We start from the raw sequence: 25,809 nt of genomic DNA, 5'->3' as shown, positions 1-25,809 counted from the left end.
GCAGTAGCTCCAGAAAAGAAGAAGCTTCCAGCCAGAGAGCCAGTGACGGGCACAAGAGGTAGAGGCCAGAAAGGGCTGCAGCTGTCTCAGAGGTCGGTGAGCATGAGGCCTGCTGCAGGAGCGAGCAGACTGCTGATGCTCAAGGCAAACCAGAAAGGGCGTCCCCAAAGGAGAGGCACTTGAGAGACAGAGCTTCTTGAAGTCGTCACGAGCACATGGTCCAAGACTAGCTTCCAGTCTCCTGCTCACCAGCCCACCCTCCCCTTCACTTCTTCCTCCCTCAGGTGCGATTTGGCCAGCAAAAGCGATACCAGGATTGGTTCCAGCGCCAGTACCTCTCAACCCCTGACAGTCAGTCTCTGCGCTGTGACCTCATTCGATACATCTGTGGGGTGGTCCACCCTTCGAACGAAGTGCTGAGTTCAGATATCTTGCCCCGATGGGCCATCATTGGCTGGCTCCTGACCACGTGCACGGTAAAGGACCATGCAGCAGGGCAGAGACTGCTGGGTGGTGAACAGCGCCTCTTCTAGCGTGTTCCTGGACTTCCCTTCTGATTCCAGGGCCATGTGAACCCAATGGACCTTTCACTGGGTCTTCTGAATGCCTCAGGCTCGCTACCTCCCTTTCTTCATCTCTAGAAATTGATAGTTGTTCTCATCTGAGCTTGGGTTTGACAAAGCTCACCATCTTCTTTACTGCCAAGCCCCCAAGCCCTGATTTCTGTTTGTTTGTTTGATACAAGACCTTATTGTATAACTCTGGCTAGCCTTGAGCTACAATCCTCCGGTCTCAGTCCCCTCAGTCCTGGGATTAGGTGTATACCAACTACTGTGCCCAACTCAAAATTCTGGATTCTTGAGGCATTCCTACTTGGGTCCCTGAGGGACCCTCTTAGGCCTGAGTCTCAGAAACATCTCTGTGTTTTTCCTTGTTTCTAGAAGCCATAATAGTTACTCTCTTTTTTTTTAATTTTTATTTTATGTGCATTGGTGTGCATGTATGTCTGTATGAGGGTGTCAGATCTTGGAGTTACAGACAGTTGTGAGCTGCCATGTGTGTGCGATGAATTGAACCTGGGTCTTCTAGGAGAGCAACCAGTTCTCTTAACTGCTGAGCCATCTCTCCAAACCCAATAGTTACTCTCATGAGCTGTTCCTTATTCATATCCAGGGTTTTCATTTTTCTGTTTTATTTCATTTACTTATTTATTTTATGATATAGGTGTATGCCTGAGTGTATGTGTGTGTGTGCTGGTGTGTATGCCTGAGTGTGTGAGTATCTGTGTTCTGGTGTGTGTGCTTGAGTGTGTGTGTGTGTGTGTGTGTGTGTGTGTGTGTGTGCTGGTGGTGGAAGCCCAGAAGTGAGAAGAGGGAACTGAAACATAGCTGGTTGTGCATCACCGTGTTGGTGCTAAAATAAACACACGTTCTTTGCAAGATCTCATTAACCACTGAGTTTTGAGACAAGGTCTTGGAGTGTTGCCTGAATTGGCCTCAAACTTGCAGCAATCCTCCTGTCTCAGCCTCCTAAGTGCTATAATTGTAGACATATGTCATTACACTCCCCTGACTCTGTTTAGTGGTTCTCAACCTGGGGATTGAGTATCAGCTATCTGCATACCAGATATTTACATTATGGTTCATAGCAGTAGCAGAATTACAGGTATGAAGTAGCAGTGAAATAATTTTATGGTTGGGGTTACCACAACATGAGGAGCTGTGTTAAAGGGTCGTAGCATTGGGGAGGTTGAGAACCGCTGCTTTAGATGCTTCTATCCACGACTTTGGCATCAGTTTTAGAGACTTCCTTTCCCCAAACACAGAAACTTTAAGAGAGCTACCATCTTCTGTTTCCTTTTTCTGTGCTTGGCTAACACTGTTCTTAAACATCTCACACCCTTCCCCCATTTTATGGTGTTCCTGGAATGTGCTGGTTCAGGCTGCAGGCCTTTCCTAAGGGGGTCTGTAGGGAGGTGCCTGGGTTGTTCAACAAAGGCAGCTGTAGGCTATCATACCAATTTGTGATTGGTCAGTGTTCCTGTGCTGATCTCCTTATAGAGAGTAGGCGTGTGTACTACATGATACATGAAAAACCCAGGCCGGTTCCCGTATAATAGACTATGTGCCTCACCCCATGAGGTTATGCCATCTCTCACTGGGAACTGAATTTCAAAGATGAAACAACCAAGAGGGCCCTGCAAATCCCCTTGGCTCTGGAAAGATGGGAGCTGACTGATGGAACTAGCCCTCTCCCTGTCTCTTTTCCAGTCCAACGTTGCTGCCTCTAATGCCAAGCTGGCTCTGTTTTATGACTGGCTGTTCTTTAGCCCAGAAAAGGATAGCATTATGAACATAGGTATGTGATCGGGACCAGTCAGCACCACCCTCCCATCCCCGAAGCCCCCACGCTTGTCATCAAGTCTCAGGGGAGTGGGGGGTGGAAGTGCCTGTTTATCCAGGAGGAATTCGCTTGTTCCTCTTCAGTTTTCCCTTGACCTAGAGGGAAAGTTGCTTTGATGAGGCTAGCCAGTTGCTGCTGCCTTTTCCCGTAGCCTTGGGCTCTGAGTGGGGAGGGCCTAGGCAGAAGTCTGTCCTCCCTTCCCATCTCCTTTTTTTTTCCAAGTGGAGTCCTGGTACAAAAGGGAGGTGAGGACTGAATGCAGTTGGGGAGGGTTCCCTGCCTGGTCCCAGCTGGGGGAGTACACAGCAGCGCTTGCTGGGGCTTCACAGATACTGAGAAACTGTTAGACATGGAAACGGTGTCCGGTGTCGGGGGCTAGTTCATTTTTCCCTCACCCTCTCCAGAGCCGGCCATCCTGGTCATGCACCACTCCATGAAGCCCCACCCAGCCATCACTGCCACGCTCCTGGACTTCATGTGCCGAGTAAGTGCCACCACGGCTTTCCTGGCCCCCCATCCTGAATGAGCATTGTTCGGTTCCTGTTATCTCCTGGTGTGCCTCGACTGTGGGCCTGGTCCTGATAGCAAGCGCTGTAGCCAGTGGAATGGCCCCGCGGCCATACCGCCACTGTCCCTCGCAGAAACTAAAGCAGCTGCTTAGTTCTCTCCAGCAGAGCTTTGTAGTTACTCCTCCTCTTCTTCCCTTCTAGATCATTCCTAACTTCTACCCACCGTTGGAAGGCCATGTGCGTCAGGGTGTCTTTTCTTCCCTCAACCACATTGTGGAGAAACGAGTCTTAGCGTAAGGAATTTGTGTGTTGTGGGAGGGATTCTCCATTTTCATTAGGTCCAATCCCTCTAGCTCAGATGTTGTTGCCCCAGTTTGACTCCTTGCCGTCTACTGGACAGAAGACCAGTGTCCTCTTGACGCAGAAGTCCCCTGTGGACTCTGGAGGGTCTGAAGCTGTGCTAGCCGACCTGTGTTAGCAGTGCGTAGCTCTAATGTTGACCGTCATCTGTGTTCTCTGTTAGACATTTGGCTCCGCTATTTGACAACCCTAAGTTGGATAAAGAGCTGCGGGCCATGCTTCGAGAGAAATTCCCTGAGTTCTGCAGCTCGCCCTCCCCGCCCGTGGAAGGTATGGACCTCACAGGGGATCATCTGGTCTTAATTGAGTTTCCACTCTTTGCTCTTGTTCTCTTTTCCCTTGGTGGTCTCCCAGTGAGAGCACGGCTTTCCCAGATGCTTGCCGCAGAGCGGTCACTTGCCTGCCGCCTGTCTTCCCAGTCCTTAGTCCAGGCCCTAGCAGATCTGTCATGGTCATTTTGTCCCTGAGTTCACACTGTCATTTGCCACATTGGCTTCCACAATTTTTTGTTGTGGAATAAGAGCTTAAGCCAAGTACTCCTTTCCAACTTGGTTTTAAATTAAAGAACACTAATAAATATCCCTTGAGCTGAGCTTGGTGGTGCAAGCCTGTTATCTTTGTACCTGGGAGGCAGAAGCAGGCAGACCGGGGGACCCAGGAAGGCCTGTGATACATAAAGCCCCGTTTCAGAAAAGAAGGTGATGCTCCGCTTATCATCCTGAGCTGACATGGGTCACAGAGAGCTAGAAGGCAAATTCGTCCATCTAGGGCCAAACTGCATTCTCCCACTTGCCCACTAGTCTCATCCCCAGAATCATGGGGCATACTGGGGGACACAGGAGGCCATCAGGAATCTTTTTCTCTTTACTCACAAGTCAAAATTGAAGAGCCTGTTTCCATGGAAATGGACAACCATCTGTCGGATAAGGACGAGAGTTGCTATGATAATGCAGAGGCAGCCTTCAGCGATGATGAAGAGGATCTCAATAGCAAAGGTAAGATTAGCAGCAGGGAGTGTTTGACTTGTGATAACCCGAGAGGCCTAGTTCTCAGGTAGCCTGTCTGCAGTCTGTCCGTGAGATTTGAGTTTTGTTTATTATCCGATGAGGCTCAATGGTCCACTAAAGGCAGGAGAGTAGCTAGCAGGATGTGAGCTGGGATTCAGCACACTGAGTGAACAGGGACATGGGTGTGAGGAGGGCGCAGGTAGCTCATGGCGACAAACCACCCTCAGGGAAGAAGAGAGAGTTCCGCTTCCACCCCATCAAGGAGACCGTTGTGGAGGAACCAGTTGATGTGACCCCCTACCTCGATCAGTTGGACGAGTCCCTAAGGGACAAAGTTCTGCAGCTACAGAAGGGAAGGTGGGTACAGACCCTGCTCCCCGCCTTAGGTCCAGGTACTTCCTACTACCTAGATGGTGTACAGGTGAGTGGGGGTGGAGGGGCACTTGAAGCTTCATGAGAAATGTCTTTGGCTGATGTTGGGAAGCATGGGCTGGGAATAGGGGAGCCCCTGCTCTCTGGATTCTGAAGGTAAGAGCGGGGCGGATTGGGGATTGTCCTGGACTTCTTTGGGCCTCTGCCCACAGAATGGCTCTTGCTAGCCAGATGTCCTCCCTCTGAGCTGGGAGCTCCCTTGTAGGTTTGCACGTGCCTGTGCACAGCTTGGGAGGTGCTGTACCCCTGCTCTTCCTAATCTCTCGCTTCTACGCTGTAGTGACACAGAGGCCCAGTGTGAGGTCATGCAGGAAATTGTGGACCAGGTCCTAGAGGTAAGGGAACCAAGTCCTCCGAAAGCAGAGGTAAGGGAACCAAGTCCTCAGAAAGCAGTCCCGAGCGTTCCCAGCTTACAGTTGCTCACACATGCCTCATGGGCAGTCGAGCTCCTACCTTCCCTTCCCCCGAAGAAGCCCTTCTGAGTAGGGAACAGGAGTGAGCTGAGCTGGGAGGCAGACGCAGGTGGGGACAATGATGCTGGGTCTGGGTCAAAATGTCTCCTCCCTCTGTCTTGTCACCAGGAAGACTTCGATTCGGAGCAGCTCTCTGTCCTTGCTTCCTGCCTACAGGAGCTCTTCAAAGCCCACTTTCGAGGGGAAGTGTTGCCTGAAGAGGTCACTGAAGAGTAAGGCTCCTCTCTGACACCCTGGGCCTCAAGCCAGAGTGTGCTCTTCCAGCCCTGACCCCAGGCGCTCTTCTTGTAGACTTGGGCAGAGTCCCCTTCACATGGCGCTTCCATGTTTCCATGTACTAATGGGCCCTGAGAGTACTGGGCTGTGGCCCAGCGTCCCTGCCCTGTTTTTCCAGGCCTGCTGCCAGGCCAGTGACCCCAAGCTTTGCTGATCTCCAGGGATTGGCCCCTGGTCTGGACTTGGCTGAAGGGCAAGAGTCTGATCCCCAGTGAGAATGACATTCTCAGATTGTGCGTCTGTGTTGCTAAGCACTAGGCAGCAGAAGTTTGCCTTTGGTAGGAAGGGAGCAGGCGGGATACCTGGTCTTCCATATCTTTCCATGCATGTAGACTCTCACATGGAATCTTCCTCTTTTAGGTCCCTGGAGGAATCTGTAGGGAAACCTCTCTACCTAATATTTAGGTAAGCCCTCACCTGAAGAGCTGTCTGCCTGCCATCTTCCCTGATGCAACACAGCTATCTCTGTGTTTGGTGGGGAGCCAACCCTTAGAGTGTGCGCTAGTTGATAGCTTTCTCCACCCCGTCCAGGAACCTGTGCCAGATGCAGGAGGACAACAGCAGCTTTTCGCTGCTTCTGGACCTTCTCTCCGAGCTGTATCAAAAGCAACCCAAGATCGGCTACCACCTGCTCTACTACCTGAGGGCAAGGTGGGTGTGGTCTGTGTCGCCTCTGTGATGTTGGTGTTCTGGAGAGGCAGCCTCTCTGGTACACAAGCCAGTCCCCTCCCCTTTTGACTATCAATAGCAGCACAACCCATTTTGTACATTAGTTTGGAACCCAGGGTCCATAGCCGGGTGACCATGGCGCACGCCTTTAATCCCAGCAGAGGCAGGCGGATCTCTGTGAGTTAGAGGCCAGCCTAACTAAAGTGAGTACTGCCAGGGCTGTTATACAGAGAAACCCTGTCTCAAACAACAACAAAAAACCCAAACAAAACAAAAAGCCCCAAGGTTTGTACATCCTGTGTTAGTAAGTTTTTCATCATTGTGACACAGAGAGACTTAGAGGAAAGATGTGTGCTGGCTCTTGTTCCCAGATAGCCCAGCACAGGGTCTGCTGGACCTGTTCTTTCAGACCTGTGTGAAACAGAACTTTGTAGCAGTGGGCATCACGGGCATGTGGACATTGTAGCGGTGGGCATCACGGGCATGTGGACATTGTAGCGGCGGGCATCACGGGCAAGTGGACATTGTAGCAGCAGGCATCATGGGCATGTGGATATTGTAGCAGCGGGCATCACGGGCAAGTGGACATTGTAGCAGGCAGGCATATGGACATTGTAGCGGCGGGCATCACGGGCAAGTGGATATTGTAGCAGCAGGCATCATGGGCAAGTGGACATTGTAGCAGCAGGCATCACAGGCATGTGGACATTGTAGTGGCGGGCATCGCGGGCATGTGGACATTGTAGAAGCGGGTATCACAGACATGTGGACATTGTAGCAGTGGGGATCGCGAGCATGTGGACATTGTAGCAGTGGGCGTCATGGGCAAGTGGCAGAGGAAGTTCATCTCAGAACAGCCAAGAAGAGAATGTGACAGGGAAGGGCCAGGAGCAAATTTTGTGAATACATGACCCAGTGCCTCCAACTAGGCTCCAGGCTCCAGGAAATTTCTCCTGCCTCCAAATCTTGCCATCAGATCATGAATCCCTTAGTTCCCTCAAGGTCTAAACTCTTGAAGTCTTAGCACTTTGGAGGCGGAAGCGGGAGTTCCAGGCCAGCCTTAGCTATATGAGATCTGCCCCCTCTGGTTTGCCAAGACAATTTCTAGGTGTAGCAGTCCTGGCTGTCTTGGGACTAGCTCTATAGACCAGACTGATTTTAAACTCACACAGATCTGCTGCCTCTGCCTTCTGAGTTCTGGGATTACAGGTGTGCACTGCCATCACCCAGCCTTTTTTTTTTTTTTTTAAGTTTTTTATTTATTTATTATGTATACAGTATTCTGTCTGCATGTATCCCTGCAGGCCAGAAGAAGGCACCAAATCTCATTGCAGATGGTTATGAGCCATGTGGTTGCTGTGAATTGAACTCAGGACCTTGAAAGAGCAGGCAAAGCTCTTAACCACTGAGCCATCTCTCCAGCCCCACCCAGCCTTTTTTAGACATTTTCAAATTATCTCTTTGTTCTTGTTTTATATGCATTGGTGTTTTCCCTTCATGTATGTCTATGTGAAGGTGTCAGACCCCTGGAACTGGAGTTATGGACAGTTGTGAGCCGCCATGTAGGTATTGGGAATTGAACCTGAGTCTCTTTAGCCACTGAGCCATCTCTCTGGCCCTTGTCTTTTTATGTTTTTTTTTTTTGTTGTTTGTTTGTTTGTTTTTTGGGTTTTTTTCTAAGACAAAGTTTCTCTGTGTAGACTCAGGAGTAGGTTGTCCTAGAGCTCACTGTGTAGACGAGGCTGGCCTTGAACCCAGAGATCTCCTGCCTTTGCCTCCTGAGGGCTGGGATTAAAGGAGTGCACCGCCATGCCCAGCTTATTCTGCTTATTAAGATGGTCTCACTGTTGAAGTTGTTCTCGAACTTTCTTTGCCAAGGATAGCCTTGAACTCCTGATCCTTTTGCCTCCACCTCCCAAGTACTGACTGGCCTACTTAGAGTTCTTATTGTTTGTTTGGTTTCATTTTGAGTCAGGTTCTCAGAACCTCCAAAGATCCTCCTGCCTCATCCTCCTGAGTGTTGGGGTTATAAACATACCCAACTTCATGAGTTTTGTCTGAGCGCCACATGGTTTTAACTCTTACATTTAAGCCTCAGTTCCAACTTAGGCTTTGTACATGGTGTTAGTTGCTACTTCTCCAGCTTGACAGGACTTCTTCCCTCTTCTCTCGGGGGTCGGTACAGCCACTGCTGGTGGTCAGAGCATTGGGGAAGCTGGACATAGTGGCACACTCTTTTAACACTAGCATTCTTTGGAAGGTGGAGGTAAGTAGATCTCCATAAGTTCAAGGTCAGCCAGGGATATACAGTGGGACCCTGTTTCAAATAAAAAAACAAAGACTAACATTGGGGGAAGGAAAGTCTCCTGACCCTTTAATTGCTGAACTCTTGGTGAAGGCAAGGAGCGATATGGGGTCCCTAAGCACAGCTTGCAGGGTAGAATAGGCACCTCCCTGAGGATGGTTGAAGCCCTGGTGCTGGGTTGTACTGCTGGCTTACATCTGACTTGTTTTGCAGCAAAGCTGCGGCAGGGAAGATGAACCTGTACGAGTCATTTGCCCAGGCTACCCAGCTGGGTGACCTGCACACCTGCCTAATGATGGACATGAAGGCTTGCCAAGAGGATGATGTGCGTCTGCTGTGCCACCTCACACCGTCCATCTACACAGAGGTCAGTATCTCCTCACACCGTCCATCTACACAGAGGTCAGTATCTCCTCACACCGTCCATCTACACAGAGGTCAGTATCTCCTCACACTGTCCGTCTACACAGAGGTCAGTATCTCCACAGGGTCCATGTGGGTGGAAGATAGCAGCAGTACAGGGCTCACGGGAGACCCCACCTCTATAGACCCTCATTAGTTTTTTTTTTTTAAGATAGTCTCATTCTGTAACCATGACTGGCTTAAAATTCACTATGAAGCCCAGGTTGACTATAGGCTAATGGGTAATCCCCTGCCTCAGCCTCCCAAGTGCCACTTAAGTTGGTGTCATTGCTTCCCATACATGGCTGTCTCCTTCCACCTGTTGAAGCTTTTCTCAACTGTAATGTGAGCTTCAGTCTTTCCCTATTCACTTGGATTCTCAGGTTTAACTGTATCTTCTGGGCCAGCACAGGTTTCCTGAACCAGAGAGGTCCCTGTTCGTATCTCCCACGCTTCTCTAGTAGAGACCCAGTTTCATTTCCCTGTTGTCGAGGTCTCACAGAGCTGGATACAGGAGAAGAGAGGAGCTCTTCCTCCTCTTGGCAGAAGTTCCCAGGAAGAGGGAAATGAGGGCTCAGGGTGTGGGCATAGCAGGAGGAACTGTGATCACCTCCAGGCCTGGAGGGAGGACGGTACAGGTGGCACCCCTCCCTGTTCTCTCTCTCCATGGGACCTCACCCATCCCCAGACATGGCAGAGACTGTTCAGGTTGGGTCTCTCCATTGCCAGGCATGCAGAGGTTGGTTTAGTTGCACTCCCCACAGAACTGGCCATCGTGTCCTGTCCCCGTCAGCTTTGGCTTCATCTCCCAGCCCCCCACTCTTTGTTTACACAGATATTGGAACAAGGCTCGGATTCCAGATTTGTAGCTGTTTGCTTCTGTGCTTGACCAGGACCCTAGTCTGTCTAAGGGATGGGGCAGGCTAGATGAAAGCCAGGGGTCCTGCCGAAATCACCTTTCTTTCTTTCTCTGTCTAGTTTCCAGACGAGACCTTGAGGAGTGGGGAGCTGTTGAACATGATCGTGGCTGTTATTGACTCTGCACAGGTGAGCACTGGGCTTTGGCGTCTCCAGCGAGTCCTAGAGAGCCGGGCTGGGGAAGCCAGGCTGTGTTCTCTAAGCCTGTACACGACAGCCCACACCCCTCAGGCATTCTGCCTCCTGCTGCATGCGGGTGCCCTTCAGGCCATTAGGGCTAGGTAGGGAAAGCAAAGCCCAAGAAAGAAGCTGGTATTTCTCCATGTTCTCTGGAAGTTCATATTTGCACAGAGAAAGCTGAGGGTGGGCAAGAGCATGCGTGTGTACACGCTCATACATATGTGTTTTGTTCTTGCCTGACCTTCTCTTTGGCTCAAAATAAAAATGTTTGGGCCATTTCTCCTTGACCTTCTCCATGCACAGGACTCCTAGAGATTGTAACTTCTGTGCACTACCCCCACCCCCACCCCAGGGTTTCTCTTCGCACCCTGGCTGTCCTGGCTCTCATTTCTGCTCATATCCACTCAGAGCAACTTAGCACTGAGAATCCTTCTTATGCCTTTCCCTACCCACACTAGATCAGAGCCCAGCCTCCAGGGTCTTCTCACTTCAGGCCAGACAGAGATGGTTCCTTTCCTTTATATCAGGGTGTGGGGAGTTTTTCCACAACAGGCCTGTTCCCCTACAAACCTGTTGCTGTTGTAGCCGACCTGTCTACCCTTCCAAACTGTGTCATGCCTTTTCCTCCTGACCTTCAGCCTCTCGTAGAGCTAATGGGTCTGATGTTTTCTTTTCCAGCTCCAGGAGCTGGTGTGCCACGTGATGATGGGGAACCTGGTCATGTTTCGGAAGGACTCGGTCCTCAACATACTCAGTAAGTAACCAGGTCTTCAGGTACCTGGGAGTGAAAGGGGCCTCAGCTATTTAACAGTGACAGAAAAGTTGTTCTGGGCATAGAACATTGGGAGGTAGAACGCCATGTCTCCTGATCTCTGTGCTTATCTGTAGCATCAAGGGTCCTTACCCTCACCTCTCTAGCCCTTGGGTTGCAGGGAATATGGCAGTCCTCAGAGATGGCATCAACCATGTGTATGTTTGAGAGAGACAGCAGGCAGACAGGAGCTTCTTCCATCTCTTCTAGTTCAGAGCCTAGACTGGGAAACCTTTGAGCAGTACTGTGCCTGGCAGCTCTTCCTGGCCCATAACATCCCCTTGGAGACCATTATCCCCATCCTGCAGCACCTCAAATACAAGGGTGAGTAGAACCGGGCCACTGTGAGCAGGGCACCAGGCCTCAGCAGCTCCAGACTGCTGAACAAGGCACTGGTTCTTCCTGGCTCCTGGAACAAGGCTGTCTTCTGTCCTGGCTGTTGGCTGGAGTAGTGCTCACTGCTCGTGTTAACTCCTGAAATGATACGTTCCCTGAACAACCTCTCCTCCCCACAGAGCACCCAGAGGCCCTGTCCTGTCTCCTGCTTCAGCTGCGAAAAGAGAAGTGAGTTCCAAACCAGGTGGCTTTGGTCCTGCTTTCCTGTCGTGGCCGTCCACCTATCCCCTGCCCTCCTCTGTATGACTTAGAAACAAGCAGCTCCCTGCACCGCCCTCAGAGGTGGGAGGTTGGGACTGGACACACCTGTTTTCTTCCCTACGCCCCTCAGACTGGCACAGGTTCATTAAAAGGGAAGGATCGGGGCAAGGGACCACACCCACCCTCACCCCCCTAACAGAAGAGCCAGCTGGAGCCATCGCATTGCTTGACGGAGGTGTAGTGGCAGAGGCAGAAGGCCCCATTCCATCTTAACTGCACCGCTGGCAGCTCCTTGGACAAATGAGGCAACAGTCAAGTGCCTCTTCCTATGTTTTTGCTTTTGTCTGTTTTTTTGTTTTGGTTTGTTTTTGAGACAGGGTTCTCGTAATTTTGTGGCCAGAGGTCACTCAGCTGCTGATTCTTCTGCCCGTTTGGGCATTACAGCCTTCTTGTCTTAATCTTGTCTTGCCTGAAACCCTAGAGAAAGTGGTGATATAGCCTCTTGTCTCCCTCAGGCTGGATGCTAAGCTGGCCTAAGGCTATAGCAGAACGGGGCTAAAGGGCATATTAAGCATGCTGTGCCCCTTTGCTTCTTGGGACTTCTCCCACCTGCTCTGGGGAGAGTCAGGCCTCATTCTCAGCATACCTCGTGTCTCCTACCAGCACAGAAGTGGAGCAATCTCACTTCTCATGTAGCTTCTGCAGAGAATGATACCAGGAATTCCTTGGCCCAGAGAGAAGAGGGAGAGGGATGTGAGAATAGGGAGGCCGGGGTTCTCGAGGTCAGGCAGCTCCGTGCTCTCCTGCACAGGCCCAGTGAGGAGATGGTGAAGATGGTGCTGAGCAGGCCCTGCCACCCCGACGACCAGTTCACCACCAGCATCCTGAGGCACTGGTGCATGAAGTATGATGAGCTGCTGGCGGAGCACATCAAGGCCCTGCTCATCAAGAACAACAGCCTTCCCCGCAAGAGGCAGAGGTAGCACTGGCACCGGCCCTGCCTCCTGTGCGCCCCAGTGACCGCTGCCCTGGGTGGTGGGCTGCTGGTGCTATACCAGCCGGGTTTGTGGGTGACATCTAATACAGGACCACACCCCCTGAGCCCTCCCTAGCCCTGGGTGCTTTAGGACTGCCTCTGACATAGAGAGGGACCCCAGTGGAGTGGGGAGTATTTGATTCTCTGCCTCCCCATACAGCCTCAGGAGCTCTAGCAGCAAGCTGGCCCAGTTGACCCTGGAGCAGATCCTGGAGCACCTGGACAACCTGAGACTCAACCTCGCCAATACCAAGCAGAACTGTATGCTGCCTCCTGTCCTGCTCCCTTTTCTTTGGCCATTTGGGGGTGGTGCTGCCCTGGTTCAAATCCCCTCCTGCCAGTCAGGGGACAAGGATGAGATACCAAGACCACTGTTGAAACCTGCAGAAGTAAAGCTTTTGGTGCTGTGTAGTAAGCCTCCTGACATTAACTGAGCTTCCCTGTCTCCCTTCCGTAGTTTTTAGCCAGACACCAATCCTCCAGGCGCTGCAGCATGTCCAGGCGAGCTGTGACGAAGCCCACAAGATGAAGTGAGCTTCCTTCTACCTGGGCTGTGGAAAGTGGTGGGGAGGAGAGGTCTCCTGGGGGCGAGAAACAGACTGGGTTCGGGGCTGAGAACATGGTGAGGGGCCTTGAGTGGGCTGCTCATCTCAGGAAGCACGTTCCTCTTAGGTTCAGCGACCTCTTCTCCCTGGCGGAGGAATACGAGGACTCTTCCACTAAGCCACCCAAGAGCCGGAGGAAGGCAGCCCTGTCCAGCCCTCGAAGTCGAAAGAATGCCGCACAGCCCCCCAATGCTGAAGAAGAGTCGGGCTCCAGCAGTGCCTCGGTGAGACCCACAGCCAGTGTGCGGGAGGAGGGGAGTGATGGGCACAGGTGAGGTGTGGCCAGCCACTGCCCAGGCTGGTCATTGCCTTCTGCCCCTCATTTCTTCCAGGAGGAAGAAGATACGAAGCCCAAGCCCACCAAACGGAAACGAAAAGGTTCCTCTGCCGTGGGTTCTGACAGTGACTGAGGCCTGGTGTTCCCACCCGCCCCAGCCTGAGAGTTGCAAGGGTATACCCTTCCTAGCCCCCTCACTTGGGGGAGGATCGAGCTGCTTCCTGTGGCCCAGCCTGCTGCCCCACCCTTCCTCCTCTCTGGGCCTCCAGCTCTTTTCATCCCTCTTCACTGCTGCTCCACTGGTAGGTTCTCACAGCAGCCGGAGGCTGCAAAACCAGATCGTGGCGGAAGTCCTTAGCCTTTGGCTCCTCCCCCAGTCTCCAAAGAGCCATTTGGACAGAGAAGGGAGCAATCAAGAGGCTGCTGGACAGAGAAGCTAGGCCGACAGAAGTGCGGCGTGAATGGCGTCCTGCTTCCCTTCAGTCTGCATTTGTTCTGAACAGACTTGTAGTCTGTGGACGGTGGTCTGTACACCAGGGTGACGTGGGCAGTGCCCATCTGGACAGATGCCACAGCCATCAGAAAAGAACCTGATGACAGCGCGAGAGCCTCTTGCTGCACCTGGGATGCTTGGGTTGGCCCATCATTGGTACTTCAAGCTGAGCCAGAGCCCAGGGGAGTCCCAGAGGCAAGCTCCTCAGAACTGTCAAATGGCCTGATTTCTGTGGTTCTGTTTTTGCTTTTTCTTTTGGCTAAGATAATCGAGTTTTAAAATTGTTTTTAAGTGATAATGAAGCAAGCCAGAGCATCTTTTGAGCCTTTGTTATCTGTGTTCAGCTGTGGATAGGTGCCTCTGTTTAATTTGCTGCCTCTACTTGTGCCTTCCCCCTCCCCCAACAAAATGTCTACCGGAGGGACTTGGCTGCCCTTCCACTAAAAGTGTGAATCAGGCATCTGACCTTTCCACTCAGAAGCTGATGCTGGCACCAACTCCCCGCAGGATGGCCTTGCCTATTGCTTCTCAGGAACCTCATCTTTTGGAGGGTGCAGGGAAGATGGTTCAGTAGATCCACACTTGGCATCCAAGCGTGAGGACCAGAGTTCTGGCCCCAGAACCCTTGTCAATGCTAGGTGGATGTGGTAGCCTGCCCGTGATCCCAGAGCTCAGAGGGCAGTAAGGTGGCTAGCCAGCTACACTCAGTGTTGGTGAGCTCGGGGTTCAGGAGTGAGTTCTGGGAGGATCCTGGTCCTCCCCACCCACGAATACACATGCGCTCACATGCAAACATGCACGTACTCCACACATTTCATTACAGATTGTCCAAAAGCTAGTATTTGTCCTCCGCTTTGTTAGGTGTGTGCTTTCTAAGCGAGCAGGGAAGGATGCTCCACGCTGAGTTTTGAAGGAGAGAGGACCAAAGTTCTAATACCAGGGATAGGAGACCCTCCTCCTGGTCTGACCACTGATGTCACCATGTAGCAGCAGAGAAGAATCCCAGGCAAGCCGTGCTTCCGGTAGAGGGGTGTGCAGACAGTTCAGTGCATATGCTTCCTTGGTTCAGCCTAGACTCCGGAGCGTCCGTGCTCTGTTAAAGCCACTACTCCTTTTTAGACTCTTAACTACCAGAGGCCTCTTTCTTCCTCCTCCCATCCCCAGTTTCCACTGCACCCATTAAAACCAGGATGGGAAGCGTTTGCTGGCTGGTCCCAATTATTGTATCCTTGCCTAAAATGGAGGGCCTCCTTCCAAAACTCTGGCAGTCTGGCCTCCACCTTTCCCCTACTTAACTCTCAGGCCCCCACCCATTCCCTGGGGTTGCTACTGCTGCTGGTAGCTGAAGGTCCTGCCTGGGCTTGCAGAACTGAACGGGCCGGGGTCCAAATTATTTAGTCTCCTTGGAAAGAAAGCAATGGTACCATCCCATCACGGGAAAGAATGACAGACGCGCCCTGGCTCCTGAACCAGGACTCCCTCAGCCAGCCAGTAGCTTAGATGGCCCTGAAAATCCCTGCTCTGGGGTTGAGGGTAGGTACCACTTCAGCCCCAACAGGCTGCTGGCCACCAGCAGTCAAATTCCACTGCGAGTGCGCCTAGGGCGGGGCCTGGGCTGTGGGGAGGGCCGAGCCGCCCCCCACTCCTGGCTCCCGCGCCACACCGCAGAAGCTGGGTGGGAAGGGCGGGTGCCAGCGCAGGCGCGCCACGCTCCCGGAGACAGCGTTCTCGGGAGCCCTACTGAGATCAGTGTTTCTGGAGGGACCACCCGGAGTGTATGCTTACCGCAGGGGCAGACCAGAGGAAGAGGGCACCATGGCGGCCCTCCTGCTGCTGCTGCCCCTACTCTTGCTGCTTCCTCTGCTGCTGAAGTTGGACCTGTGGCCTCAGCTGCGCTGGCTGCCGGCAGACCTGGCCTTCACAGTGCGCGCCCTCCGCTGCAAAAGGGCCCTTCGAGATCGCGCGCTGGCCTCGGCGGCTGCAGACCCGGAGAGCCCCGAGGGCGGCTGCAGCCTGGCCTGGCGCCTCGCGCACCTGGCCCGGGAGCGCCCGACGCACACTTTTCTCATTCACGGTGCTCGGCGCTTCAGCTACGCGGACGCCGAGCGCGAGAGCAACCGGGCTGCTCGCGCTTTCCTGCGCGCACGCGGCTGGGCCGGGGACCGCGGCGACTCGGGCACCCGCAGCAGCACCGAGGAAGGCGCCGCGCCTGTGGCCGGAGACCCGGAGACTAGAGGAGAGACTACCGCACCCCCTCTGGCACCCGGGGCGACTGTGGCGCTGCTCCTTCCCGCGGGCCCGGAATTCCTATGGCTTTGGTTCGGACTGGCCAAAGCCGGCCTCCGCACGGCCTTCGTGCCCACCGCCCTCCGCCGAGGGCCCCTGCTGCATTGCCTCCGCAGCTGCCGTGCAAGCGCGCTCGTGTTGGCCTTAGGTAGGACGGGGGAGCCAGAGGGGGCGGGTCTGGTCCCGGACCGAGTTCCCAAAGTGAGTGAGAAAAAGAGGCCCCTGGTCTGGGAAGGGATGGTGCTGAATCCAAAGGATTCCCAGGCCGTCGGATTACAGGTCCCAGGCGCAACATGGGTGGGATACCCATAGTGCCACCCTCACCCTAGAGGGACAGAGAGCAAGCCAACGGTGCTGAAGAGTTTAGCGTAGCTGGAGAGCCATGATGCTCGATCTGATCATCCTTGTAGAGTTCCTGGAGTCCCTGGAGCCGGATCTGCCTGCCCTGAGAGCCATGGGGCTCCACCTGTGGGCGACCGGCCCCGAAGCTCATCTTGCTGGAATCAGCAATTTGATGTCCGAGGCTGCAGCCCAAGTGGATGAGCCAGTGCCTGGGTACCTCTCTGCCCCCCAGAGCATGATGGACACCTGCCTGTACATCTTCACCTCTGGGACTACTGGTGAGATGCCGAGGCAGAGCTGGGAAGGTCTAGAGAGAGGACTTTCAGGTCACTCTGGCCACCATCCCAGGCAGTTTCGCTCCTTCCACTCCCCAAACTACCTACTTTTCCAGGACATGGGACTCCTCAGCTGACTGTGCCCCTCTTTGCCACCCTTCAGGCCTGCCCAAGGCTGCTCGCATCAGTCACCTGAAGGTCCTGCAATGCCAGGGGTTCTACCAGCTGTGTGGAGTTCACCAGGAGGATGTGATCTACCTCGCGCTCCCCCTGTACCACATGTCTGGCTCCCTGCTGGGCATCGTGGGCTGCTTGGGCATTGGTCAGTCTCCCTCACATATTCCTCTAGCACAGGGATCCCCAACCTTCCTAATGCTGTGCCCTTTAATACAGTTCCACCTGTCGTGGTGACCCCCCAGCCACAAAATGATTTCATTGCTACTTCATAACTGTAATGTCGCTACTGTTATGAATCATGATGTAAACATCTGGGATGCGACCCCACTGGCTGAGAGCCACTCTTCAGCAAGTGCAGAAGGACCTCCTATGCCTGCCTTGCCGCGAGGAACTCCTGGTGGATGGCAGGAAACGTTATCCACTCGGGGCCACAGGCTGAGCCAGTATGGAGGATCCAGACATCAGGGAGGACAAAGAGAAGGGCTGTGTCAGTCCCTAAGGAGTGTTAGCCTCACCAGACACAAGTGGGGAAAGATTCATCCACTAGCCTGTGCTGGAACTAGCTCTCGTAGACCAGGCTGGCCTCGAACTCACAAAGATCCGCCTGCCTCTGCCTCCCAAGTGCACCACCACTGCCCGGCTCATCCACCATTCTTAAGGCAGGTCCTTCCCTGGGAGCAGAGGTGCTTTAGGGTCATCTCTTGACCTTCTCTCCCTTCTCTGGCAGGTGCCACGGTGGTACTCAAGCCCAGGTTCTCAGCTAGCCAGTTCTGGGAAGATTGCCAGAAGCACGGTGTGACAGTATTCCAGTACATTGGGGAGTTGTGCCGATACCTCGTCAACCAGCCCCCAGTGAGTAGGCACAGAGCAGGCCAGACAGCGGGGGACGCTGAGCCTGACTTCTGGAAACTGGAGAGAGGAAGCTGGGAGAAGAAATAGCACCGTGCCAGTAGCCCACAGTTGAACACGCCCTCTGACACCTAGGGAGAGAGAGAGAGCACAGTGGAGGGAGGGACAGAGCTTCACTCTGGGGACCTGGAAGCTTGAAGCCGCTGTCCTGTTTCTCTCACTCATCCCAGAGCCAGGCAGAATGTGGCCACAAGGTCCGGCTGGCAGTGGGCAGTGGGCTGCGCCCAGACACCTGGGAGCGTTTCGTGCGGCGCTTTGGGCCTCTGCAGATCCTGGAGACATATGGAATGACAGAGGGCAACGTGGCTACTTTCAACTACACGGGACAACAGGGTGCCGTAGGGCGCGCGTCCTGGCTGTACAAGGTGAGAGGCAGAAGGGACATGAGAGCCTGCAGAGCAGCAGGGGAAGTGAGAAGGAAGGCTCCTGAAGCTGGTGGCCCAGCGTGGCTCTCCTCTTCCCCAGCACCTCTTCCCCTTCTCCTTGATTCGATACGATGTCCTGACAGGGGAGCCTGTTCGGAATGCCCAGGGGCGTTGTGTGGCCACAGCTCCAGGTTTGTACTTGGGTTGGGGTAAAGCTGGCAGGCAAGGTTGCACTTGGCAGCTGAAGCGGGGTGGGGCCTGGAGGTCTGGGTGACATTGGGTAACTCACTCCTGACCCCAGAATTTTTCCAGGTGAGCCAGGGCTATTGGTAGCCCCGGTGAGCCAGCAGTCCCCTTTTCTGGGCTACGCTGGGGCTCCAGAACTGGCCCAGGGGAAGCTGCTGAAGGATGTCTTCTGGCCTGGGGACGTTTTCTTTAATACTGGGGACCTCTTGGTCTGTGATAAGCAAGGCTTTCTTCATTTCCATGATCGTACGGGAGACACCTTCAGGTATCTGTAACTTTCCAGTCGACTTCCAAACTCAGTGATTCAGACCTCAGAAAGCCAGCGCTATGCCCTCCCACCTCACCCCACGTCCAGCCCTACCTCTTTCTCAGGCTTGGCAGCAGCCTTCTTCCCTGGCCTCTTTCTCTCCTCAGCAGAATTCTAGGCCCTTAACCCTTCTCTGCGCGTCTCTGTCTTCAACAGGTGGAAGGGGGAGAATGTGGCCACTACGGAAGTGGCGGAAGTCTTGGAGGCCTTGGACTTCCTGCAGGAGGTGAACGTCTATGGAGTCAGTGTGCCAGGTACCCAGCGTGGGGGGCGGGGAATGCCAGGTACCCAGCGTGGGGGGCGGGGAATGCCAGGTACCCAGCGTGGGGGGCGGGGAATGCCAGGTACCCAGCGTGGGGGGCAGGGTGTGCCAGGTACCCAGCGTAGGGGGCGGGGAGGACCTTGAACACCTCACACAGCCCTGCTCGGGCACAGGTTCTAGAAGGGCTTCCGTGTCTCCCACCCACCAGGGCACGAAGGCAGGGCTGGCATGGCAGCCTTGGCCCTGCGACCCCCACAGGCTTTGGACCTTGTTCAGCTGTACGCCCACGTTTCTGAGAACTTGCCACCGTATGCACGACCCCGATTCCTCAGGCTCCAGGTAACCAGCCACTCCTGCCCCAACCCCCAGCGCGTCTGCCACTGTTAGGGGTTCTGCTTTTATATCTCAACTCTTGCTGTTTTCTTTCTTCTTTTTGTTTATTGAACTATATATTTTTCTCTGTTCATCTCCCTTTCTATCCTCCCCTATGATCCCCACACTCACAACTTACTCAGGAGATCTTGTCTTTTTAAACCCCACAAAGGAATCCCAGGCAGGACACCCCAGGAAGAGAAAGGAAAGGACACTTGCCCCTTGTTAGAAAATGCTTCTCCTCCCCCTCCCTTTTGCTCTCTCTCGCGCGCGCGCGCTGCTTTGGCTGCTATCCTCAGGGTCCCCAGCCACCTCCTTTGAGGCAGGGTCCCTATTGGCTTGCATGCTTGCCAGTTAGGGTAGATTGACCCATGGATCCCAGAGGTGCTCCCGCCCGCCCCACCTTCTCCCAGCGTTCTTCACAGGTCCTGTTGACTGACTTCAGGTCTTCCTTCACGCTTTGCTGACTGGGCTGGCTCCCTTTAGCCCCTCCTTCAGGCTTCTCACTTCTTTCTCTCTGGCCCTTACCTTAGTGTTCAGCATGCCCTTCTGGCCGGCAGCGGGCCTGCACTCATCGGACAAAGTTCTTTCCTCCAGCTCTCTTTGAAAACCCCCTTCTCTCCCCAGGAGTCTCTGGCCACTACCGAGACCTTCAAACAGCAGAAGGTTCGGATGGCAAATGAGGGCTTTGACCCCAGCGCGCTGCCGGACCCTCTTTATGTCCTAGACCAGGAAGTGGGTGCCTACCTGCCCCTCACACCTGCCCGCTACAATGCCCTCCTCTCTGGAGACCTTAGAATCTGAGACCTTCCACTTAAGGGAGGGCTCTGGGAGTACAGCCACCATGACTGTACCAGGGGTTTGGAGATCTTTTGTATATGGAGTGATTATCATTTTGTAATAAACAGCTGGAGCTTATCTGGTTCATCTTCCTGGTCGGTGGGGCTGCTTTCCCAGGAGCCCCAGGCTCTGCATTCCTGTCCTGACCTTATGTGACCCTGAGCTGTGGCTGAGCCTTTCTGATAATCACTTCTGACCCTGCTGGGTCCTGGAGAAGCCCCTGGTGGCTGATGTTTGTGCTCTTGATTGTTCATTTACACTGCTGTCTCAAGAGCTGTAGGATTCCAGAGGATTGACTGGGTTGGCAGAAGCAGATAGAGAAACACAGCCTCCCTCCACCCGGCTCCACTACCACCCCACCCCCACCCACCCCCTCCTGCTGACCCCACCACAGCCTGAGGAAGTCTCAACCTTGGAAAACAAATGTGGGCAGGGGTGGGGAACACTGAGATACTGTGATCTAGAGAAATTAGACGTCAGTCAGGGAGGGACCCCTCAGCCTCAAGACCACCAGTCAGACTTCCAGAAGGAGAGTTGACTTCCACAGCCTCTTAGGGTGGGGCTCAAGAAACTGCAGGCAGGGATGAGGCGGGGTGGGAAGCTGAGAGGGCTCCTTTCATATCCTGAAGGAAGAGTCCAGAAAGTTCACCATCTGGGAAGGTTAAGTGGTGAAACTCCTGTCTCCCAGGAATCCAGGTGCCTCTAGTTTTCCTTCTGCTGACTCCGCCCCCCACCATGAGTGGTCTCTGTGGCAGAGAGCACCTCCTGCCGCGCTGCTGCATAGTTCTGGCAGCTCCCGTGAGAACCAAACCCCTCTGGCCTTGGTGGGCACCAGACCAGGCTTGTGTGTTGTACACACACATACATGAAGACGTGCACAAACACACGAAACGGGCCGGGCGGTGGTGGCACGTGCCTTTAATCCCAGCACTTGGGAGGCAGAGGCAGGCGGATCTCTGTGAGTTCGAGACCAGCCTGGTCTACAAGAGCTAGTTCCAGGACAGGCTCCAAAACCACAGAGAAACCCTGTCTCGGGGAAAACACACACACACACACACACACACACACACACACACGACACCTCCAAAGCCTGGACCTCTACCACCAGCCCTCTTGCCAAAGCCTGCATCCTGCACTGTGTCCACCAGCAAGCTCGGTTCAGCCTTCCTGATGGCAGAGGCGGAGGCAACATCCACACACATTAGGAACTTTCCCAGTCTGCCCCAGAAAGAGCACGGGTTGAGGTAAACCTGGCTGGAGAGGTAGGCAGATGTGCCCGCTGGCTCCTCTAAGACAACTCTGCCACCTCTGCCCAGGTCTTCCACCTCCTCCCTTGGGGAATCACCACTGACTGCTAGGGCAGCTGCTAGCCACATGAGAGAGGCTGAAATGCACACAGTCCAAATGGGACCTGCTCTAGCCATGCACACAGCACATGAGAAACCTGCTCTAGCCATGCACACAGCACATGAGAAACCTGCTCTAGCCATGCACACGGCACATGAGAAACCTGCTCTAGCTATGCACACGGCAGCACATGAGAAACCTGCTCTAGCTATGCACACGGCACATGAGAAACCTGCTCTAGCTATGCACACAGAACATGGCACATGAGAAAACTGGGACGCAGATTCATTAATAACTGTTTTAGAGTCAAGTAAAGTTATATTCACTTGGGAGAATTACTTGAGACTAGGGGTTTGAGGCCAGCATGGGAAACAGCAGAAACCATCTCAAAAACAATATGGGGACGGAGATGTAGCCCAGTCAGTAGAATGTTTGCCTCGCCTTCAGGAAGCCCAGGGATTGATGCTCAGCACCACATAAAACCATAAAGCCTGGTGTGGTAGCACATGCCTGTAATCCCAGGATCCCTGCCTGCAGAGTGTGCTCGAGTCTAACTTATAAGACCCTTCTCCAAAAAATAAACAATTTTTTTTTTTTTGAGACAGGGTTTCTCTGTAGCTTTGGAGCCTGTCCTGGAACTCACTCTGTAGACCAGGCTGAGCTCGAACTCACAGAGATCTGCCTGCCTCTGCCTCCTGAGTTCTGGGATTAAAGATGTGCACCGCCACCACCACCCAGTTTAAATAGAATGTTTTAGCATTATATGTTGCTTACATGAAGAGAGACGATCTTGACTATGTGGAGTTAAAATCTTAATATTGTTTTGTTAAAGCATTGCTATTTTAGAATTATATGGCTCACTTGCTCCCTCTCAATCTTCCAAATCAGTTATTTAGTGTGTCTCCTGGTTTTCTCGTTATGGCTCACACACTTCTACTGAACAATGCCGGTCGAAATGCTGACCTCACTTCTCTCGGTAGTAAAACTAGTAAAACATCAGCTGGGGGTGCAGGATGCCTGCGCTTACCCACAGACTGCGAGAAAGGGGAGTCTGTACAGAAGGCTGACCCAGGGGTGGCCTCTGGAGGCTACAACTAGAGATAAAAGGACAGGCTTGGGTGCAGGCCTCACTGTTTTACAGTGGGAGAGACCTTTCAGCAGACTCTTTCCAGTAGCCCAGGCCGGCCTTGAACCTCCCCTGCCTCAGGCTGACTTAATTCAAAAGAATTAGGTTTTCCTTAGAGAGCAAAAAAAAAAAAAAAAAAAAAAAAACCAAAGTTGAAACAAAGTAAAACAGGATTATGCGATAACCACAAGTGTGCCTGCTGGTGACCTTTGTCGGGCAGCGATGGTCACCGCCCTGAAAGCCGCAGTGGAAAGAACCCCACTACACAGGGTCTGTGTGCTTTTGTTTGTTTTTTTCTTTTTCTAAACTGGGGCAGAAGCAAAGCCACAGGGTGCGTGTGGAGGTCAAGGGACAACTTGCCAGAGCCAGTTTTCTCCTTCTACCATATAGGTCTTGGGGATCAAACTTGGATCATCCAGCTAGGCAACTGGCCTTTATCAACCAGGCCATCTCCCCACTCTGCCATCGCTGTGTCTGTGACATCTTTGCTGGACACTTAAGGGCACCCTATCTCAGGGCAGGAATCCGAAAACTGTGACCTCTGCTGCTTTTGTATGGAATGCACACAAAAGTTTTTGTACTAATCAAAGATTCTAGGAGCTCAATTTTCAATGTCCCTAAGCAAAGACACTGCCACTTCCACGTCTTTGTAGCTGCCTGCTATTTCTTCGGTGCCGCACAGGCCTAAGATCTCAGGGCCTGCAAAGTTTCGCCGTGTGGAAGTGGCCTTGACATTCTCAGCTCCTGGGCCACAGCTCTCCAGAAGATTTTGGTTACCCGGGAGACGACAGCCAAGAGTACCAAAGCAAGCTCAGGCTCACCGCGCAAGCGCACACAGTGCCAGGAAGGCGGGAGGCGTCCTCTTGCTCCACGCTTGGTGGAGCAAGCTACTCACCTGACTTCTTTGGAGCCTCCCCTCCCCTAGCTGGCCCTGAGCTGAGAGATGAACAGAGGGGCGGGACAGACAGAAGCATGGGGGAGGGGGGCTCCTCCCTAGGTCTTTAGGGGCTAAAGATGCAGATGCAGCATCATTTGTGGAGTGAGGTGGCACCTCGGGCTTCAGGAATGTACACAGAGTTCAAGGAGCTCTGTTCCTGGCCAGCCTCAGCTCCAGGGTACTAGTCTACCCTTCGAGGGGAGCCCTGGGGCGCGCCTGTCCTAGCCACTCCAGATGCTGTAATGGGAAGGACGCAGCCGTTCACCATTTCAAAACAAAACAAGGAAAATGAACTCTTTAGAATATTTTCATCATCCCAGAGAGAACAATATCCATTGCCAGTCATTACCTACTCTTTCTTCATGGTGCCCTGGAAGTCACGCATCTATTGTTTGTCTGTGTAGACCTCTGCATTCTAGAAACTGGTGTTTGTTTTACTTAGTTACAGCATAACCTCACTCGGGAAGTCACTGTGTAGCCAAAGCTACACAGGCATCAGCTCGTACACCCAGCTTAGTCATTTTATGGATTATAGATTATGTGGTCTTTTATATGTCTTTTTTCACTTAGCATATTTTACTTTTTATTATTATTATTACTATTAGAGTTTTTTGTTTTGTTTTGTTTTGAGACAGGATTTCTGTAATGGTTTAAGTAAAATGCTGCAGGTCCCCTAGTGGCTGCAGCAGACAGCTGGTCCCAGGCAGGGATTGCACAGTTCCCCAAGTGGCTGTACCAGGGTCCCAGTCCCAGGCAGGGAGCCGCGCGGTGGGTGAGAGACCTCGATGGGGCAGTCAGTTCCATGAGGAGAGACAGATGGGTACGCCACAAGACCACACCACAAGTCTCCAAAGGCGGCTGGTCCCAGGCAGGGAGCCATGCCACAGGGGAGAGACAGAGACATGGATAGGCAGGCCATGCAGAGTGAGGTTGGATATTTATTTACTGGATTATGGAGGGGAAAGGGGAGAAGAACAGAAAGAAAGGCAGAGAGAGAGAGAGAGAGAGAGAGAGAGAGAGAAGGGGGAAGGGGAGAAGTGGGGAGAAGGAAGAGATAGAAGCTGCTTCTTCAAGAAAGATGAGACTGAGGCTGGAAGCTGAAGCTCAGCTTGCTTCAGGGACAGGGGAGGGAGTGGGCGTGGCTTGTCTCTTAAAGGGACAGAGCAGACCATTACAGTTTCTCTGTGTAGCCCTGGCTGTCCTGGAATCACAGATGCCTCTGCCTCCTGAGTGCTGGGATCAAAGGCAGGCATGTGCCACCCCTGCCTGGTTTCACTTATTGTATTTTAGATTGATGTATCCATGTTTCATTCCACTTTATAGATGTGTGTGTGTATGTGTCTGAGACAGAATTTCAAGTAGCCCAGGCTGTCCTTGAACTATATGGTGGACTTGAGCAGGACCTTAAACTTCTGATCCTCCTGCTTCCACTTCCCGAGTACTGGGATTACAGGCACAAGCCACCCTGCCCCAGCAAGGCCTTTGTGCCTGCCAGGTGGGCACCTACTGGGTGAAGAGACAGGCGAATATCTGTGAGCTCGAGGCTAGCCTGGTCTACAAGAGCTAGTTCTAGGACAGGCACCAAAGCTTCAGAGAAACCCTGTCTCGAAAATCCAAACAAACAAAAAGACCACAAATTAAGACCAACCAGGCACCACCCAGGAACAGGCCATCCAAAAGAAATTCCTAACGTTCCACCTGTTGTAGATAGGATCACCTGCTAGCACACACTCACCAGGACACCCCTAGACAAATGTCAGCCAATCAGGGGTCCTGAACCTTAGAAATCCCTCACCCCCACCTGCTACTATAAACACCAACCCAACTGAGGTCAGGGCTCTGCAATCACTCCAATACGTTGAACACAGGGAGAGTCTGAGTTTGCAAACTTGTTAAGAATAAAAGCTCTTTGCTTTTACATACAGGACTCAGTTTCCTAGTTGGTTTTGGGGGGACTCCATGATCTGGGCATAACACAAAGGAGTGGGTTCATGGCCATCTGTAACTCTGGTTCCCTAGTTACAGGTCTCTGGGTACCAGGCAGGCAAGTGGGGTACAGATACATTTTTTTTCTTTCTTCTCTCTTTCTTTCTCTCTCTCTCTCTCTCTCTTTTTTTTTTTTTTTATAGACATGGTCTATGTAGGCATGACTGTCTTGGAACCAGGCTGGCCTCAAACTCAGGAGATCTCTGCCTCCTGAGTGCTGAATTAAAGGTGTGCACCACCACGCCTAACATTTTCCTTTTTTTTTTTTTTTTTTTTTTT

The 25,809-nt window shown here is 52.9% G+C and overlaps 2 protein-coding genes across 5 annotated transcripts in view; both read left to right on the top strand.

Moving 5' to 3' along the window:
• Positions 1 to 14,076, top strand: part of Ints3 (integrator complex subunit 3) — a 51,528-nt gene extending 37,452 nt beyond the window's left edge. For 2 of the 3 annotated variants that reach the window (XM_050118764.1, XM_050118766.1), the window contains exons 10-31: positions 285 to 476; positions 2,271 to 2,358; positions 2,808 to 2,887; positions 3,114 to 3,205; positions 3,436 to 3,542; positions 4,148 to 4,267; positions 4,507 to 4,636; positions 4,992 to 5,046; positions 5,293 to 5,396; positions 5,821 to 5,865; positions 5,992 to 6,111; positions 8,648 to 8,801; positions 9,815 to 9,883; positions 10,613 to 10,688; positions 10,956 to 11,069; positions 11,261 to 11,309; positions 12,154 to 12,321; positions 12,539 to 12,639; positions 12,836 to 12,908; positions 13,051 to 13,207; positions 13,316 to 13,361; positions 13,567 to 14,076. In XM_050118764.1, coding sequence (XP_049974721.1) covers positions 285 to 476; positions 2,271 to 2,358; positions 2,808 to 2,887; positions 3,114 to 3,205; positions 3,436 to 3,542; positions 4,148 to 4,267; positions 4,507 to 4,636; positions 4,992 to 5,046; positions 5,293 to 5,396; positions 5,821 to 5,865; positions 5,992 to 6,111; positions 8,648 to 8,801; positions 9,815 to 9,883; positions 10,613 to 10,688; positions 10,956 to 11,069; positions 11,261 to 11,309; positions 12,154 to 12,321; positions 12,539 to 12,639; positions 12,836 to 12,908; positions 13,051 to 13,207; positions 13,316 to 13,361; positions 13,567 to 13,700 — 2,274 coding nt within the window. In that variant the 3' untranslated portion in view covers positions 13,701 to 14,076. Of the gene's footprint in view, positions 1 to 284; positions 477 to 2,270; positions 2,359 to 2,807; positions 2,888 to 3,113; positions 3,206 to 3,435; positions 3,543 to 4,147; positions 4,268 to 4,506; positions 4,637 to 4,991; positions 5,047 to 5,292; positions 5,397 to 5,820; positions 5,866 to 5,991; positions 6,112 to 8,647; positions 8,802 to 9,814; positions 9,884 to 10,612; positions 10,689 to 10,955; positions 11,070 to 11,260; positions 11,310 to 12,153; positions 12,322 to 12,538; positions 12,640 to 12,835; positions 12,909 to 13,050; positions 13,208 to 13,315 lie in introns of all 3 variants that reach the window. The other variant, XM_050118765.1, reaches the window with a different exon arrangement.
• A 1,031-nt stretch (positions 14,077 to 15,107) lies between these two features.
• The window catches only part of Slc27a3 (solute carrier family 27 member 3), a 43,882-nt gene continuing 33,180 nt past the window's right edge, over positions 15,108 to 25,809 (top strand). Inside the window, exons 1-10 of one of the 2 annotated variants that reach the window (XM_050118768.1) lie at positions 15,108 to 16,187; positions 16,450 to 16,659; positions 16,820 to 16,978; positions 17,561 to 17,685; positions 17,913 to 18,107; positions 18,208 to 18,298; positions 18,420 to 18,618; positions 18,817 to 18,914; positions 19,131 to 19,261; positions 19,922 to 20,212. In XM_050118768.1, coding sequence (XP_049974725.1) covers positions 15,569 to 16,187; positions 16,450 to 16,659; positions 16,820 to 16,978; positions 17,561 to 17,685; positions 17,913 to 18,107; positions 18,208 to 18,298; positions 18,420 to 18,618; positions 18,817 to 18,914; positions 19,131 to 19,261; positions 19,922 to 20,098 — 2,004 coding nt within the window. In that variant the 5' untranslated portion in view covers positions 15,108 to 15,568 and the 3' untranslated portion in view covers positions 20,099 to 20,212. Of the gene's footprint in view, positions 16,188 to 16,449; positions 16,660 to 16,819; positions 16,979 to 17,560; positions 17,686 to 17,912; positions 18,108 to 18,207; positions 18,299 to 18,419; positions 18,619 to 18,816; positions 18,915 to 19,130; positions 19,262 to 19,921; positions 20,213 to 25,809 lie in introns of those variants that run through there. The other variant, XR_007588141.1, reaches the window with a different exon arrangement.

Source organism: Alexandromys fortis, unplaced genomic scaffold (genome assembly GCF_014885135.2).
Source record: "Alexandromys fortis isolate MF-2015 unplaced genomic scaffold, M_Fortis_MF-2015_v1.1 scaffold_152, whole genome shotgun sequence".
NCBI classification, from domain to species: Eukaryota; Metazoa; Chordata; class Mammalia; order Rodentia; family Cricetidae; genus Alexandromys; species Alexandromys fortis.
This window is presented reverse-complemented; position numbering and strand designations above follow the sequence as displayed.